Source organism: Strigops habroptila, chromosome 5 (assembly GCF_004027225.2).
Source record: "Strigops habroptila isolate Jane chromosome 5, bStrHab1.2.pri, whole genome shotgun sequence".
Taxonomy (NCBI): Eukaryota; Metazoa; Chordata; class Aves; order Psittaciformes; family Psittacidae; genus Strigops; species Strigops habroptila.
The window spans coordinates 82132962-82151551 of record NC_044281.2 but is presented as its reverse complement, the minus strand read 5'-3'; the positions used below and the strand labels follow the sequence as shown (position 1 = coordinate 82151551).

General features: G+C 45.9%; 1 protein-coding gene across 2 annotated transcripts in view; it reads left to right on the top strand.

The window, feature by feature from the left end:
* Positions 1–18590, top strand: part of TCERG1L (transcription elongation regulator 1 like) — a 78770-nt gene that overhangs the window by 44479 nt on the left and 15701 nt on the right. For both annotated transcript variants that reach the window (XM_030488509.1, XM_030488508.1), the window contains exons 5-8: positions 1065–1190; positions 9061–9155; positions 10558–10646; positions 13738–13892. In XM_030488509.1, the coding sequence (XP_030344369.1) occupies positions 1065–1190; positions 9061–9155; positions 10558–10646; positions 13738–13892 (465 nt within the window). The remainder of the gene's footprint in view (positions 1–1064; positions 1191–9060; positions 9156–10557; positions 10647–13737; positions 13893–18590) is intronic.

Genomic DNA, 18590 nt, shown 5'->3' with positions numbered 1-18590 from the left:
CTGTTGTCTCCTCTCTCCCCCTGCTCCATCGATGTTAACTATCTAGGAGCCTCTTTTGGTACCTGTTTTGCTTGTTCTAGACTGTCACCAGTATGTGGAGGCTTCTCACTCACCAGGTGAGATTTGGCATCATGCCTGGGCATACATGTACACATTAAGGGTAAAGAAAATCTGTGCTTTGTGTATGTATTTTTACAGGCCCTTGTCCAAAGCCCCTCTCCAGATTTCCTGTAGCCCCTTTAGGCACTGGAGCTGCTCTAAGGTCTCCCTGGGGCCTTCTCTCCAGGCTGAACAAGCCCAGCTGTCTCTTGCCAGTTCAGTTTTCAGATGATTGTACCGAGCATATGGAGACTGCTAATGGGGCACTGGAATGTATATCTGAAATGAGATGATACGTGCTATGGGTTGTTCAGGTTCTGAGAAATGGTTTTGAGAACAGTTAATGGGAAACTGATGCTCAAGGTTTGACCTCAAATTTGGTGATAGCCATGAATTCCCAAGGATTAAGTAGCTTGTTTTAATTGGCATAGTTCTAGCAGCAGACCTGGATTACTGATTTAGCATGAATGACATATAGTAGCAATTTAGCGATTTTCTGTTTTATGCATTGTCTGAGCAGACTGTGATTACCAGGGATAAAGCTGCTGGTTTATGTTAGCAGCAAAATGATTTTCTATGGATAGAGTGAAACACAAAGAGTTTGTGATGAGTAACAGTAGAAACTGGAGGGCTGTTATTTAACCTTAAATAAGAAAACTAATCTTGCTGTGACCTATTCTGAAAGCGTTAATATATCCTTGAAGTTCTTATTTTAAGGCCATGTTTTATTAATTTAAGATTTCCACCAATGCTTATTTTGTGGGGATTGATGGACATCATGTAGAGTAGACCAGTAATTCAAGTAACAAAACCCTCTTGTTTGACCATGCAGACCGGCATGGGAAGAGATGTTCAGCAAGAGGTTTAAAGAGCATCTGTGAAATATAGCTGGGAAAAGTGAGTTTTTTAAAGGCATTTTTGTTTACTGGAAAAAACCCAAATGTTTCCTTGTGGTTTGAATGCAGGTTCCACCTCCAGAATGGATGCTCATATGGGTCCCTTGATGCCGACGCAAGTCACCCGTGTAACGGCTGTGTCTGCGCCGACGGTGACGTTCATGGCAACCAATTTGATGGATCAGGCCTTAGCAGGTGTGTTTATGGTTCTATACACTGATTATATTACTGAAGCATATGTTGTGTATTTGCATACTTCCAAACTGTCTTTCCATACAGCATAGAAATGGGGCAACCTTAAAAAATCAGCTCAAATTGTATGACATTTGCTTTAGCTCATTATGACTGTGTTCAGAGGGGTTTGGATCCTGTGTGCTCAGTCTGGCAGTTGGCAATTGCTTTGCATTTGATGATACAAAAGGCAAGTTTCTGAAACGTCCTTGGGCTTTTCATGTCCCATGCCAGTGGTATTCACAAGCATTACAGTGATAATGTGGTTATGTTTTGGATAGTTGCTCCATGAAGCCTCGTTGGCTGGAGCCTCTGAGGATGCTTTGTGCTGTGCTGTGCTGTGTGATAAAGCTGGTTCATTTACTGTCACGTAAATGTGTGTGTGTGATGTTGTGAGAGAAGGGGCAGTGCTGTTCCCAAAGGCTGGGGGAAGTCTTGTGGCTTTGTTCAGATTCACTTATGTGCATTGCAAATCACAATCAAAATCAGATTTTGATAGGAAATTGGGAACATCACTAATCTCCCCTGCAGTCCTGATCCAGCTCTGGGGCAACAGCACAGGAGGGACATGGAGCTGTTGGAGCGAGGCCAGAGGAGGCCACAGAGCTGCTGCGAGGGCTGGAGCAGCTCTGCTCTGGAGGCAGGCTGAGAGAGCTGGGCTGGGGCAGCCTGGAGAAGAGAAGGCTCCTGAAGGGGAGACCTTAGAGCAGCTCCAGTGCCTAAAGGGGCTCCAGGAAACCTGGAGAGGGGCTTTGGGCAAGGGCCTGTAGGGACAGGCCAAGGGGAATGGCTTTAACCTGCCAGAGGGGAGACTGAGATGAGCTCTGAGGCAGAAGCTCTTCCCTGTGAGGGTGCTGAGGCGCTGGCACAGGGTGCCCAGAGAAGCTGTGGCTGCCCCATCCCTGGCAGTGTTCAAGGCCAGGTTGGACACAGGGGCTTGGAGCAACCTGCTCTAATGGAAGGTGTCCCTGCCCGTGGCAGGGGACTGAAGCTGGATGACCTTTAAGGTCCCTTCCCACCCAAACCAGTCTGGGATTCAATGATCTTTCCTAATAACATGAAATTCTTTGTACTGTTGGTATGAAGTCAGGAGCTCTGTTAATGGAGGTGCTGGACAGGTTGTTCTCTGCCTGACCAGGGTGCTCAGATCCATGGTGGGGGGTGGTGCCAGCCCTGGCTGCCTGTGTGGACCCTGAATGCACCCACCCAGCCATGTTCTACGGGAAAACCTGGCATTTATCAGGAATTACTGGGTACCAGTTCATCCGATCCTTCACACCCAGGGATTAGCACGGTTGTGGAGGTGTTGAAGAGTTAGAAATTAATGTACTTGGTCTGTCCTTGTTCATGGAGATGGATTTGGTGTAGAAGCTCTCACCTGTCCAGTTAAGCTGTTCCCTTCATGGATACCCCAGGCTCACCGGCTCTACCCGCAGCTAAGACTAAAACTTCTTAAAACACTTTGTGCTCAGCTCTGCTGGGCAAATCTCTAAGTGGAGCTGGAGGGTCCCATTGAAGCAGGTCCACTTGCTGCTCAGTGAGATCCTCTGGCTGAATTGTGTTGCTGAGTATTCCAGCTCCATCTGGAAATTGCTGAAAATTTAATGACACAGACACTTTAAAACTGCAGAAACACTCGTGCACATCTCTTGACATTCTTCAGTTTAAAGTTTCTTGTCTGGCTTGGTTTGCTTCTAGTAAACACCTACCTCCTTTATTGCCCATAGTTATTGCGTTTCAAGAACTGCATACTTCTCCTTAAAGTCCTCAAGAGTTGTATTGACTTGCCTCCTTGTCAGAAGCAAGTGAGATGGAGGAGCTCCTAAACCTCTTCAAAGAATGCAGGGATGAAGATTCGTGGAAGGGTCAGGCTGCTTTGCAGCTGGTTGAAAACTGAAATCCTGGCTTCTAATATATCCCACATCAAATATACTTTATAATCTCCTTGCTGTCAGACTTGAAAACACAAAAGCTCCTGATCTTACCCAGCATGCTGAATAAGGATGTGTCTGTGTGGAAAGCCTTTTGATGACTGGGTGACATCTGATGACAAGGCCAGCATGACTTTTGATCCATAGATTGCCTAAGCCATGTGGCCCCATGCTGTTGGGAGGCCATCACTTTGGAAGAGCAGCTGTTAAGTTTTTATACGCATAGAAGTAATGTAAATAAGACAAACATTATATTTTCATTCCCAGCTCTCTCTTGAAAGTACAAAAGACCTTTTTTTATTCCTTTTGTCACCTTTGCTTTGCTGCCAAATACATTTAAGAGAAAAGTGGTAATTTCACTCAAGTACAGGATGGATTTTGCTTTAGCATTGTGGAGGAGATCACGCTGTTTTCTCTAGGTTGCTGCAAACTGTCCTTACCTCCAGTGGAACAATAATCAAAGCAGGAATCATAATTGAGAGCAAATGACAGTAATAAAGGTGTTTTCACACCTTTCACAGCCTCATAGTGCTGCAGAAAAGCAAATGTGTGCTGGAGGAGGCTGTGAGGAGATGTTGGAAACCTGACAGAGCCCCATGGGTGGCCTGTCCCTGGTTGGCGGGCGCTGGGGGCCAGAGCTGGGCAGGACCCTGTACGAAGACCTTCTGGTGCCTTTGGGGGCAAGTGCAGGAACATCAGCCTGCTCCGGGTCACCAGCATCTGCCGGGTGGGCAGTTATGGTGGAGAAGTGAGGTCAGAACCATTCAACTGGTTTTGAGGGGTTTCTCTTATTTAAAAACTCTGGACCTTTAAAAATTCACTGAGTGTCTCCAGCCCAGGAGCACTGAAGCACAGTTGTACCCAAGAGAGCACTGGGGCACACAACTGGAATACTAACACATTCAGCCATGTATCTAGCATCTGGTATGTAAGGCTCTGGGGAGACCTTAGAGCACCTCCCAGTGCCTAAAGGGGCTACAAGAAACCTGGAGAGGGGCTTTGGACAAGGGCCTGTAGGGACAGGACAAGGGGAATGACTTTAACCTGCCAGAGGGGAGATTGAGATGAGCTCTGAGGCAGAAGCTCTTCCCTGTGAGGGTGCTGAGGCGCTGGCACAGGGTGCCCAGAGAAGCTGTGGCTGCCCCATCGCTGGCAGTGTTCAAGGCCAGGTTGGACACAGGGGCTTGGAGCAACCTGCTCTAGTGGAAGGTGTCCCTGCCCATGGCAGGGGCTTGGAACTGGATGAGCTTTAATGACCCTTCCAACCTAAACTGTTCTAGGATTCTATAGTTATCTATGTGTGCACTTTAAGTAAATCCAGTTCATGGAAACATTTAGAATCAAAATTTTAAACTTCTTTTGAGATTAATGGATGTTTTGCCTCTAAATACCTTTGCAAAACATTTGATTTAATCTCTTGTCCATAGCTTCTTGTGGCATGAATCAATCTTCCCTCTTTCCTCTCCCTATTTCTGCTTTTAATAAGATGTTTATGATCACACACCTACATCCTCTGTGATATACCCAAGACAGTTTTGCTACTCCACCTTTATTTTTCATACTGTGAATTATTCATTGCTCTCTACCTGCCATGCAGCCTCAGAGAAGTGTCTTTAATCAGATATCTTTATCCTTCCATCTCCAGCGCATCCTTCGACGGTGTTACAGCAAGTGCGGGAACACATCGTCAGTAATTACACTGCTAAGTTTAGGGGCAAGAAAGGTGTGTGATTATGTTGGAAATGTGTCACAGTAGCTTAATTGTCAGGCTGCGGGTTTTCTATGCGCTGAAGTTAAAGAGGGGGAGGGGAAAGGTTAATTAATGAGAAAAGTGTGATCCTGAGCAAAGACATGCACCGGTTGCTGCTGGAGGGTAAACACGCATCTTGCTGGCTGTTCCCAGTGTGTGCAGAGGAGAAATCTATAAGGATCTAGGGGAGGCCATGGGGATGCTGCGAGGGCTGGAGCAGCTCTGCTCTGGAGCCAGGCTGAGAGAGCTGGGCTGGGGCAGCCTGGAGAAGAGAAGGCTCCTGAAGGGGAGAAGTTAGAGCAGCTCCAGTGCCTAAAGGGGCTCCAGGAAACCTGGAGAGGGGCTTTGGACAAGGGCCTGTAGGGACAGGCCAAGGGGAATGGCTTTAACCTGCCAGAGGGGAGATTGAGATGAGCTCTGAGGCAGAAGCTCTTCCCTGTGAGGGTGCTGAGGCGCTGGCACAGGGTGCCCAGAGAAGCTGTGGCTGCCCCATCCCTGGCAGTGTTCAAGGCCAGGTTGGACACAGGGGCTTGGAGCAACCTGCTCTAGTGGAAGGTGTCCCTGCCCGTGGCAGGGGTTGGAACTGGATGAGCTTTAAGGTCCCTTCCAACCCAAACCACTCTGGGATTCTATGATCTAAGGAAGTTCTGCCAGTCTTCTGCTTGATACCCTCCTTTGGAAGCAGAGCGGGGCTGCGGGTCAGCAGCATGGGCTCTGCCTCCCCCATTGCAGTTGCAGCTTTGACACCTCACTTTTTAGGAGCTTGGTGTCCCTCCATAGCAAAGTGAACCTGAACTGAGGTGTGCTCCCTGCCCTGCGATGTGCTTCCTGCTCCAGGGACAGTAACTGACTGCTGAGCTTGAGGGCAGAATACAAGATTGAATTATTTTTCTTTACATTGCACAGAAACCAGGCTTAGTGTTCAACTATAGATATAAAGATAAATGACTCCTGATGTGTACAGGGACATTCAGGACTTTCTGTTTTTTTAGGGTTTTTTTATTTCCATCTTATTTCCTATATGCTGACCGTCCAAAATGTTGTGGAAGTATATTGCACATGTGAATGCCTAATGCACTGCTTGCTGCAGAAGTTCACCACCATATGCTGCACCAGTGATGCTGTATTTCGAGCAAAAGCTACAGCACCCCGTCTCCTCTCTGGGGCTTCTGCTTTCCTGTTTGGATCCTGTGAGGGAGCTTTTCAAAGGAGGAAAGAAAAGGGGTTGTCTCAGGCCTTGGCAGCACAGTGTCTCCACGCTGAAGATGTGTAAGGTTCAAACAGGAGTGAGAATGGCTGCAGTGCGTGAGACCCGCGTCCCTGCTCCGTGCTTCAACCCAATCTTCATGTATGAAAGAGCAGGGGAAGAGCAGCAGTAATAAAAGTACTCACTCCATATGTGATACCTTCCTTTGCATCAAGCTGGAGCTCCCAGTGCTGCGCCTGTCTGGTTGAAGTTCTCTCTCCTATTTCATTTCTTCAGCGTGAGCTGTGGCAAAATCCTCTGCTGAATTTCACATGTGCAAAGGTTTGTTTAAATCTGCCAACTGACATTTCTATATTTGCATTAGCGCTTCCAAAGCTAGGCAGATGTGTTTTCGTGTTCCTCATCCATGTGTGCGTATGCATATACATGAATGAAACATCTTGGCTCCTTCTTAAACCAATGTGATAATGAAGACTACAAAGGAAGCAAAATTCTAATAATAAGGAAAGGCTTTTTTTCCCAGTGAAATAGAGAGAGAAAGAAGCAGAGCTGGGAGGGGGGCTGGTGGGATTTCCCTTCAAATCAAAACTAAAATCCCAGGTCTGTTAAGGATCGTTTCCGAAGTGCTGCTGCTCCCTGTCCGGCTGCTCCATGTCTGAGTGACAGAATCCAAATAGCAATGTGTTTGTGTCTCTTTCATCAGCCAATGAGCCTCCCAGACTTGTTGCTCCAGGGATTGTTTCATGGCAAAAGCAGAAGAGTTGAGAGCTGGAAATGCTGAGACATACCGTGCCACTCAGCAGCGTTGCCCTCAAAGGCTCCTAGCACACAGTCAGCCGTGATGCCTTGTGCCAGATGTGTGCCTGCTGAACATGGCCAGCACCAGATGTGCACCTGCAAAGGGATCCCAACCTTGGCCCATTCTGGATGCCTTTAAATTGCTGCAAAATCAGTGATGTGCAAAGGAACCTTTGCTGTGGAGGGGGATGTGAAAGGATTCCTTTCATCCTCTACACATGTATTTTGGTTCAAACCCCTCATCAGGGGTGAAAGGTGGCTGTACAGGACCTGTTGCACCAGTTGTGCTGAGGGCTGGCTCGTTGCACACCATGGGAATGAAGAACAAGCCACCAAGGATATCCCTAGGGGAAAGCAGTTGGAGTGACAGGAAAGCACAGGGCAAGATGATGAAGTACCTCCATGAAATGGCTCGGAAACTGGACGTTGTCTTCTGTTTTAGAGATGGAGAATGTATTAGCACAGTTTAATTGGAGCGAGGTGCCCTGATTGTGGCTCCAGATCTCTCAGGGCAGTGCATGCAGGAAGCATCCTTGGTCCTTGGCTCTCCTTCCGCTCTGTGGAAGTGGGTGCTCAGGGGCTGGCTGAAGCCGGGTGTGACAGTTCCATGTTCAAAGATGCACGTACCCCTTATCACTTTGATTCCCGATTACTAGATGTCTAGGGATGAAAGATAAATTTAGAGACCCTTTAGGTATGTATTAGCTGCTCCCTTCTCCTAGCTCCTTTAATGTGGAAATTAATTGCTATGATTTGTAAAGCTTCTTTTTCGCTGCCCATAAAAATTAAGTCATTTTCTAAGAAAAATGACATTTGTTTAAATATTTATCATTATGATATATTCCACAGTGAAGCAAATGGCTCAGGCTCTGCCTTTCCCTTGGTGCAGCTGCTGTTACGTGTTGCCTATACTGTAGTCTGAGTAATTTTGAAATTAATTGAATAGTATTTTGCCATATGAATCTGCTGTATAATATGCAGTCCTACAATAGCAGTGCTTGCAAAGAGTTTCTTGAAGCTACTACACCAAAGCTTTGTCTGTTTGGCAGGCAGAAAGTGCTCCATAACTGGAGTAGGGTAAGCATAGATAAGTATGGATAAGGGGTACGGTATGTCATGGCTTGTTCTCATTATGGCATACTAATACTGGTGATAGCAGCCTGTATTTGCAGTGCAAGGCTGCATCTGAGCTCTGCAAAGAACCTGTGCAGTGTATATGGCTTGGTGTAGTGTGGATGCAGAGCTGGTGGGGAGGGATCACCATGCTCCTGACTCCTGAGATGCTGGAGCCTCCTTTGGCAATATAACTGCTGTGCTGGAACTCCTCAGACACAGAAAGGTTTTGGTGGTGGTCATACATCATGTGTGGGGTTTTTGTCGTATGTGAGTTGAAATAACATCATTATTTGGTAGGTTGAGATGAGCTCTGAGGCAGCAGCTCTTCCCTGTGAGGGTGCTGAGGCGCTGGCACAGGGTGCCCAGAGAAGCTGTGGCTGCCCCATCCCTGGCAGTGTTCAAGGCCAGGTTGGACACAGGGGCTTGGAGCAACCTGCTCTAGTGGAAGGTGTCCCTGCCCGTGGCAGGGGTTGGAGCTGGATGAGCTTTAAGGTCCCTTCCAGCACAAACCAGTCTGGGATTTTGTGAATAAACAGAAGTTAGACATGTGCATGGCTGCAGGGCTATGACCTTATTGGCATCATTTAGATATGGTGGGATGGCTTCGGTGCCTGGAGTGTTGGAATGGAAGGGAACAGGCTCTTTGGGAAGGACAGGCAGGGAAGACAAAGAGGAAGTGTCACCTCCTGTGGCAGTGACTGGCTGAAGGGTATGGGGATGGATGAGGAGCCAACCGACAGCTCATGGGTCAGGATTCTGCTCTGTTCCAGGTTCAGGGAAAGCAGGATAAAAATCTCAGAGCAACAAACTCCTCACTCTGAAGCGTATGAGTGTGTCCCATTAAAACACAGGACGATATTTAGAAAGGCAATGTGGTCCTCAGCACACATGTATGTGTGTAAATAAAGGACTGAGTGTGGAGGAAGAGAGGGAGACCCAGAGCCACAGGGAAGGGTTGGGTTTAGTTCACCAGTTGTGGCTTGTTACGAATGTATTTATTGCCCATTAAAAAGAAATCCTTTCCCCTCACAGATAATGGCAAAGAATCAAGTCGATCCTCCTGCCCACCGACCTTGATTTTACACACGGAGAGGAAGAGCACCCCTCTGCACAGCGCTGGCGAGAAGGTCTGGCGGGTTCTTCTCTTGAAAACCTCTTTAAACTACTGAACTGCACAAATCTGAGTCAGGATAAAGCACTGCCTCTGTCTGGAGCTGTGCTGCTGATACGGGATGGTTTCCTAGGGTCGATTTTAAAGAGCTATCTGTATAGTTTATCTTGGTTTATAGGAGCTCTGTCACCGTAGCGTCGGGGTATCGGAGGAGGGATGCTCATGGCTGGGTATTCTCCCCGTACTGGAGGAGAAGTTAGACTACGGGTGAGGGTGTCTGTGCATATGTGGAGCTGTGACACAGCCCACGAAACAATTCATGTGCTGAGGAGCTGAAGCACAAAAAAACAGTGTCTGTGATTTGCTGTCTCACTGCGGTGGCAGGGACCTGTGGAGGCAGCTCAGCCCCTGCTTAGGGCAGGATCATCCCCTTGGTGGGTGTTGTGCTGCTTATTGCAATATCAGCCCCAGAGGCAAGAAAGAATTTATTCCTGACCCCTTTTGGTGTTACTGATTTAGATTGCTGTGCATTTCCATAGCCCTCCTTTACAGATAATTGCACAGTCCTTAAATAAAACCTCCTTATTAAAGGGGGCCTACAAGAAACCTGGAGAGGGGCTTTGGGCAAGGGCCTTTAGGGACAGGACAAGGGGGAATGGCTTTAACCTGCCAGAGGGGAGACTGAGATGAGCTCTGAGGCAGAAGCTCTTCCCTGTGAGGGTGCTGAGGCGCTGGCACAGGGTGCCCGGAGAAGCTGTGGCTGCCCCATCCCTGGCAGTGTTCAAGGCCAGGTTGGACACAGGGGCTTGGAGCAACGTGCTCTAGTGGAAGGTGTCCCTGCCTGTGGCAGGGGTTGAGACTGGACGAGCTTTAAGGTCCCTTCCAACACAAACCACTCTGTGATCCTGTTCTACGATTCTTGTGTTTTGATACTGCACTGAGCTACATCACTGCCTTCCTCCCAAACCTCCCCTTGCAGTTCATTTCCATAAGCTACTACAATAAACAGCTGCTCTTCAACTGGTAAAATACTGCCTGGACTTGCTGGCTGCACCATACAACTTCCTGCTTTGCCTGTTACTCCATCCAAACAAGCCTGGCCCTGTCATGGGGAGATCCCTGCATCTCAGGCTGCAATATGCAGTTATATCCGCCCTCCCCGGTGAGCTCTTGGCATGGATAAAAGCATGTCTGCTGGTTTTTCATTTCTATTGCTGTAAGTCAGGTGATGTTTTTATGATTCCCTGTTTATCTGGGCTATTCTCGAGGTAACTGGTTGTTCATAAAGCCCCTTGTGGAATATGAGGCAATGAGGCAATGAGGGTGATCCACTTCAAGTTAAAGGGAGTGATTTGTGTAGCAATAACAGCCTTCTGCATCGGCTTTATTTGCTGACTAATCTCTATCTGTCTTTCAAGGAGCATTCTTTTAAGCTAGTAAATGAGGATGACAGCACATCCAACGGCAACAAGCCCGTGGCATCCACTCCAGTGCCGGGATCACCGTGGTAAGCAGTTGCTAAAAGCCATTCAGCAGTGGTGTTTCCCTTGCCAGAAGTGCATTAGTGTTCTGTTACTTGAGGAAGACACACTGCCCTGGGTGTTAAGTAGCAATGCTGGATTCCTGTCTGAGCTTCCACTGGAACTTCTCCTCATTAATCATGTGTCTCATGATCCAAGTTTCCTGACCATGTTCCCATTCAGGTAACTACGTACTAGGTAACTGCAGCTCATAATAATTAGTTATACTTAGTGGCTGGTATAGAAACTCAGACTGGTTTGGGTTGGAGGGACCTTAAAGCTCATCCAGTTCCAACCCCCTGCCATGGGCAGGGACACCTTCCACTAGAGCAGGTTGCTCCAAGCCCCTGTGTCCAACCTGGCCTTGAACACTGCCAGGGATGGGGCAGCCACAGCTTCTCTGGGCACCCTGTGCCAGCGCCTCAGCACCCTCACAGGGAAGAGCTTCTGCCTAAGAGCTCATCTGAATCTACCCTCTTCCAGTTTAAAGCCATTCCCCCCTTGTCCTATCTGTGGGATCTTTGGGTAAGGCACTCCGTGTGGGTATCAGCTATTATTTGTTATTATTGTCGTGCCATTTTATAAACCAGTGTTATAAGCACAGTCCAACATCCTGCTTAGTCTCAACATCATAAGTATGTAACATACATCAATCATTTCTCTTCTTGAAGTTGCTACTACGTAGTGTAGTGCAGAGGAACCATTTCAGTCCAGCAGTGTCATAAGCAGGTTATGGTTCCTCCTTCTTACAGGGAAGAGCAGTAGCTGGTGGTACCCACAGTGGGATCTCACAGCACCCCCTTCTCCAGCAGCATCTGCTGGGAGGGGAATGGGCATCCAGGACCTCTGCTCAAGTGCACGCCTCTCGGATCTAAACTTGTGATATTTTAATCTCTTAAGGAGAGCCAAACATTTCTGGGTTTCCAGAGGACTGGTTAGTTTGTAGAGGCCATTGGTTGATGTGATGTCTCCTGTCACGTAGCTAGACCATAATTTTTGATGGCAAAAAGTTTTCAGGCATGTTAGCAAACCTTGCCAACCTTATGGAATGAAAAACCCCACTAGCATCATTATCTTGTGCCCTTACTCATTCTTAAAATACAGTTTACAAAGGGGAACATGAACATAACAATGTCTGCAATTCCAGCTTATGCTCTGTGACTGAAACAAAATACCACGTGTCCACTGTGGATAACTGAAACGTTATTATACCAAAGGGGAAGAAGTCACGTGTTACCGGGGGAAAGGGACTTTAATCTTAAATTAAATGTCAAATTATATTAGTTGTGGAAAGTGAAGAGGTGTCAACAAAGGACCCCAGAGTTTCTAACCTGCGGTGATGGCACATGAGACATCGTGATACTCGAAGGTTAGGGAGTGCCATCAGTATCTGTGTGCAAGGCCAGAGGAGCACTGAGAACAGCAGCGTGCCCCCGGAGACAGGACATGTGTTTCCATGCCCCATCCTTGCCAGTGTTCAAGGCCAGGTTGGATGGGGCTTGGAGCCACCTGCTCTAGTGGAAGGTGCCCCTGCTCATGGCAGGGGTTTGGAACTGGATGAGATTTAAGGTCCCTTCCAGCACAAAACATTCTGGGATTCTATGATAATCATCCCCTAAAAGAGGATTAGAGCATCTGTCTTGTGGAGCTGTTTGTGATCCAAAACATTTATGCATCAAAATAAAGTTATTAAAATATTTGTCACATCCGTATGGCTGCATCCAGGATGCCAGAACCTCCATGGGGTGTGCCTGAAGTCCACAGCTGGGTTTGTACAACCAGTTTTGTGCTCCTGTTTATTGGGAGATCATTTAACTCCACTGAACATAATGACAGGGAGTTTCAGGCTCGGTAACACACTTATACCAAGTTGCTCCCAGCACCCTGCAGCTTCCTCCATGGCTTCTTCCAGGGGTTGTGCATCTTTCATTGCATGTTTGGGCAAGATCAGTGGTGATGTCTTACCATGGAACACAGGGTATCTTGGGTTATCTTATTATAGCGCTCCACAGTGATGGAGCATTTTCATTTTTACAATCTTATACCCAGACCAGACTTTTTTAACCAGTTTTGTTCTTGCTTTTAATAACAATAAAGCATCAGAGCTTCTAATGATAAGATTTGTTCCTTCCAGGTTATGCTTTAGAGAGACCAATATTTTCCTATTATAAGTGTTTGTGTGCATGAGGAAGTCAAAGTGTGTGAATGATATTTGTTACTTTTCATTATGATTCAGAGTGTGTGGGTTTGAGATTGATATTCTGGTTGTTTATTTACATATAGATTTAGTATATTTAATATATCGATTTAGTGAAGTACAACTTGAGGGGTTTGAATGTCTATTAAGGATGGTGTGATGCTTATTTTCATGTTACTTTACCTGATTTAAAATTAATGCCAGGACCAAAACTTGAACTGCTGCTGTGCATATTTAAACTGACCGAGCCAAGGAGCTGCAGTTTGCTCAGCAGCACTTGGTTGTGGTTTTCATACTTGAAAGACCCCATAAAAACCAACCTAATCCTTTGTGGCAGATTTCTGCGGTGCCTGGTGGTACCTGCCCAGTGAGAGCATGGTGGGAGCCAGCGGGGATGCCATGGGGATGCCATTGGGATGCTATGGGGATGCCACAGGGATACTGTGGTCGCACCTTCTCCCTGCTAGTAGCAGGCAGAGCACCAGCCCGTGGTCATCAAGGCCATCGAGGTGATGGGCACCCAGCCCCGGTGCTGAGGCTTCTGCACTTGCTGCTCTCAAGCTGTGTCTTTAGAACATGAAATGTATTTTCCTTTGGCTTCTCTTGCTGTGAGCACCACAGCGCTCCTCTTCATCTGGTTCTTTTTCCCTTCTGTGATAGAATATTCCCCCTCCTGCTTTTTTGAGGGTGTTTAGACCATTTCTATGACATTTTATCCTACCTGAGGTGACTGGCGTGGGCTGGCACGGAGCAGGCTGTCAATCCAAGAGGAGCATCAACCCACATTCTGCAAACAGGGGTGCAATAAGTCAGCTGTGGGTTAACTGCTTGTTCGTGGGTGTACCTGACGTTATCTAAGCATAGTCTATCACTTGGAATAGGTGTGTAGTCTGGACTGGAGATGACCGGGTCTTCTTCTTCAACCCTACAATGCAGCTGTCAGTCTGGGAGAAGCCAGTGGACCTGAAGCACCGCGGCGACATAAACCGGATCATCGAGGATCCTCCTCACAAGCGCAAGCTGGAAGCTGCAGCAAGTAACTAAAGCCCTGTGATTATTTGCCTCTATTTAAACTCAAATATGGAATGAAGCGTGGTCACTAAATGCGTTCAGAGAAAGTTTGATAACTGTAATTAGAGTGGGTTTCCTTTGGGGATTTCATATAAAGTATTGCATTAAAATTGATGTTTATTGCAAAATCCTTATTTTCACCGAAATGCTGAGCAGGGGGATAGAGTGTTCTCATTATTGGCAATGAAGAACCAGGTGCCGCCTTATACTGGATCAATCTTTGATGTAGACAATACATCTCGGAAGATGCTGTCTTTATGTTTTATTACACTTATTTCCAAGATGTACATTAGGAATGCATTACCAATGCATTATTCAGCTGTTACGCAGAGGGAGATGCTCCATAGCTAATGATTATCCAACCAAGTTATGAGGGGGGAGGAAAAGCCCTGTAGTAAATCTCTGATGAGTACTGAATGGTTTGGTGGAAACGTGGATGCTTCCATCTAAACGTGACCCTTCAGTCACCTTCTAAATGCTGAATTCCCATTCTTTAGTCATGCTAAAGAACAACATGCTGATCTGCAGGACTGTGTGCTCAGTGCTTGAAAATACAGTTTAAATACACCCTTTGCCTGATCAGTGATCAGGGTATTTGCTATCCAGTCATTCCTAACACAGCCAGTTCATGAAGGCAGTTTTTCCAGCTTGCCTCTCCCATCCCATGCTCCATATTTTTCCCTGCTCTCCTTACCAGAGTTGTTCAGGCCAGACTTTGTCCGTGCTGGTGAGCAGTCCAGGAGCAGCCCAGCATGGCAGCCCGTGCAGTACTGGCTCCATAGTTTGTTCCACCACACTGCTCTCCAAAGATTATGCTTCACCAGTTTTTGTGGACTCCATGGTACTGGGAGCTGCTCCATGCCATAGAATCCCAGACTGGTTTGGGCTGGAGGGACCTTGAAGCTCATCCAGTTCCAACCCCCTGCCCCGGGCAGGGACACCTTCCACTAGAGCAGGTTGCTCCAAGCCCCTGTGTCCAACCTGGCCTTGGACACTGCCAGGGATGGGGTGTCAGTGATCATTTTGTTTCCTGATGCCTTATGTTGGCTTTCATGTGGGAGCAGTGCCAGTAAGACCTGTTGTTACTGGCAGGACATCTAGATGCGTCTAGACCGCACGCTTTGATCCACAGGCACAGCTCCCAGTTAATGGCTATGAGCGTGTGTATGTGGACTTGAAACACTGCGTGCAGGTAGATAAAAGTGAATGATAATCAGGATTTATGTTATCAGTGTTAGCAGAAGTGTGCTGATAAAAAAGCTACAAAGAGTGGTTTTCTGTTAGTCCTTATCCCCATATAATGTCATAACGTTTTTCAGTATAAGTTTCAATCATCAGGTGCTCTTTTATGTATCATTTATGTCTGTGGTTTGAAGAACTTTAGCTGTATGTCTCATAATTCCAAAGCCTGAAGTTCATTCTTCAGGAGAAAAATATGGCACATGTTTGTTAGTACAGGATATATTGAAAGACCAATTAATTGCTGACCAGGGGAATGATGGCCAAGGACAAAACTGAGGGTCATTGTTCATGGTCTGTAATTAAAGAGAAGAGTCTAAAGTCATTGTTGATATGTGCTGCTTCAAAATCTATTTTTTGCTGTGTGTTCCATCCTTTCTATTTATTACCTATACGTACCACCCAGATTTGATTCATGCACCAGTTGCTTTGTGACCATGATTTTCATCATTGCTAATAGTCTTAATCTGCCCTGATATAGCTGGGAATTGCGGTTGCTTGGTATTTGAGAGAGTCAGCTTATAATTAGTATATACGAGCTGCTGAGGTGAAAGGAATTATTTGTTACCATTTCTCTTAGCTCAGAATCTGGAGTAAATATATAACACATGAGCTGTGTGCTTCCAACAATGGTTGCCAAATTTATTTAGTTTAGCTGGTGCTGCTGAGTTTTAATTGGAATTCTTAAATCACAGGCACGAAAAGAAGTTGCCAAGAGGAGTTCTTCATGGGGTGCTGGAGGTTGTCTGCGCATCCCTCTGCTGAAAGATCAACTGCAGTTATAATTTAGGCATAAATGCAAAATGACTCATTTATCAATTACTCCACTTCCACTAAGTATTAGTTCTTAGGGAGATGTGTGAGGTGTGGAGGTTTATGTTGTATACTCATTCCTGATGCATTCCCATCAGGCCATCCCTCAGCTGGCACCCCCATCCCCTCCATGGGGACATCACCAGGGTGACAGACTGACCATAATATCCCTATTTTCCCTCAAAGATTCCTTGAAATATCTGTCTTACTGCAATGGAAAAACCCCATTTTTATCTATTCCTATTCCTTCTTCTGCTCAAATGGTTTCTCTGGGTGTTCAGGCTGAGGAAGTTAGTTATTCAGCTAATTGAAAGAAAACTGACATTCTGGCCTCAGATAATGGCATGGTGATTCATAATTGGTGTGATCCCTGTTCAAAACCAGTTATGATTTAGTTTAGTCTGTTCCCACAAATATTTAGGACCCTCTAGCATTCAGACACAAGTATGAAACACGGTTCCTACAAATAGTGTAGGTAAGCTCCCACGCTTACATGCAATACATACTCTACAGCATTGCTGATCAGATCTTTGCATGTGGCCAATGGCTTGATAATGCCTTAACTCACCTGGGAAATGCTGGTATTCCCTCTTTGTTCTGGAAATTGAACCGGAATTCATGACTCGGCTGGGATTAGCTGTATGATTTCATTAATAAGCTCTAAACTTGATAGACCATCAGATTGAGGCAGTGATTTCATGGAAAGATTACTGTCAGGTAATATTCTTCCTCAAAGCTTTAAATCAATTATTAGATTTTGTGCTTGGCTGACTCTCTTCCCTTTCAAAGTCAGTTTATAATCTTAGCAGAGGTCCAGCAGTGCAACGTGAATCAGTAGGTTCCTGAGTGAGAGTGTAGATACCATTTGTCATGTTTTACTGAGCTTTCCATTGCGCTGAAATTTGAAGTGATGATGCTGATTCTAATCTTGTTCCATTTATCCAAGGCAGTATAACCACAGCAGTCAGTCATGCAGGGAAAGTGAGAAGGATTTGGGAGGCTGTCATTGCTCTCTGGGAGAACTTGACATGTGTCAGGAACCAGCAGATGGAAGTAAACTCTGAAATCATAGAATCCCAGACTGGTTTGGATTGGAAGAGACCTTAAAGCTCGTCCAGCTCCAACCCCCTGCCATGGGCAGGGACACCTTCCACTAGAGCAGGTTGCTCCAAGCCCCTGTGTCCAACCTGGCCTTGAACACTGCCAGGGATGGGGCAGCCACAGCTTCTCTGGGCACTCTGTGCCAGCGCCTCAGCACCCTCACAGGGAAGAGCTTCTGCCTCAGAGCTCATCTCAATCTCCCCTCTGGCAGGTTAAAGCCATTCCCCTTGTTCTGTCCCTACAGGCCCTTGTCCAAAGCCCCTCTCCAGGTTTCTTGTAGCCCCCTTTGTATCAGAGTTCTTTTATCTGAAGGCTATACGGTGGCTAAGTTGTGGTTGTATAAATGCAGAGTTGACCTATTTTTTCACAGCAAAATTTAGAAATTCTATGCCCTTTTCAGAAACCTGTGAAAGATTTTGTCATAATATGACTTCAAATTCGTGTTTTTCAAGTAGCTGTAGAACTTCATATAATTGTCATCACCAGTGCGTTTGCTCTTGTCCTGTTGAAAAGCTGAATGAGAAAGACTCACTGCCCTGTCCAGGCTTCTCACCACTCACATGCTTTAGTAAAGGAACATCCCATCAGGTTTCATAATGTACAAGCGTACATCCTCTATCCAGCTCTGGATAAACTGGCTGTGATGTGACAAATGGCTTCTCCTTTTCTTTATCAGTGGTGAAATTTGGTAGGAGCAGGACTGTGCTTGCCCAGTCACCTTCAGCTCTCTTGGAAAACACTATCAAGTACTCTGTCATATTTTTACCTTCAGATATGTTATATTTTTACCTTCAAAATATGACTTGTCATATTTTTACCTTCAGAATTCCTTCAGGTTCAGACCACTGCTGCCTCCGCATGTTGTTTCTCTCCTGATAAATAGCTTTATAATATCTCTGTTGAATTTCACTCCATTGCAGGCTGTTTTTCCTTTCTTTGTATTTTTAGTCAGTATCCCAAAGAACAGTTTATAAGAAGAGGTAATACCTCCAATGAACTTGTGTTTATTTAAAACATTATCGAATTCATTTATGTATCCATAATGCTCGTATATTGTCAGGAATGTTGAGATCAAACTCTCCTTATTTTGGAATGCCATTCATCTCTGTATTAACATTTTATGTCCTAGTTTGTACATTGTCCCTTTGTATTCCTCCTTACGTGGTCTCTGTTCCTGGTCTTCCCTCACTGCAACATTGCAGCTGCCATTTGGGTTTTGTTGTTCCTTGTGCCGTGATTTAGTGTATGCTTTGTTCAAGCACTTAAAATAAAAAGGTAACATTTGCTGGAAGCACACTAATAAACATGTCATTTACCTAAAATAGGGAAACAAAATGAGCTAAGAACAAGATTCTTAAATTGAAACTTGAAATAAATGGACAATTTTCTATTATCTTCAGTGATGCGGAGATTGGACCCATTTTGTAGCAGATGTCTTGGAGTTTCATCTGATTCCAGTGAGATCAGATCTCACCATAGCAAGTTATTGAAACCTTTTAACTCCATAACC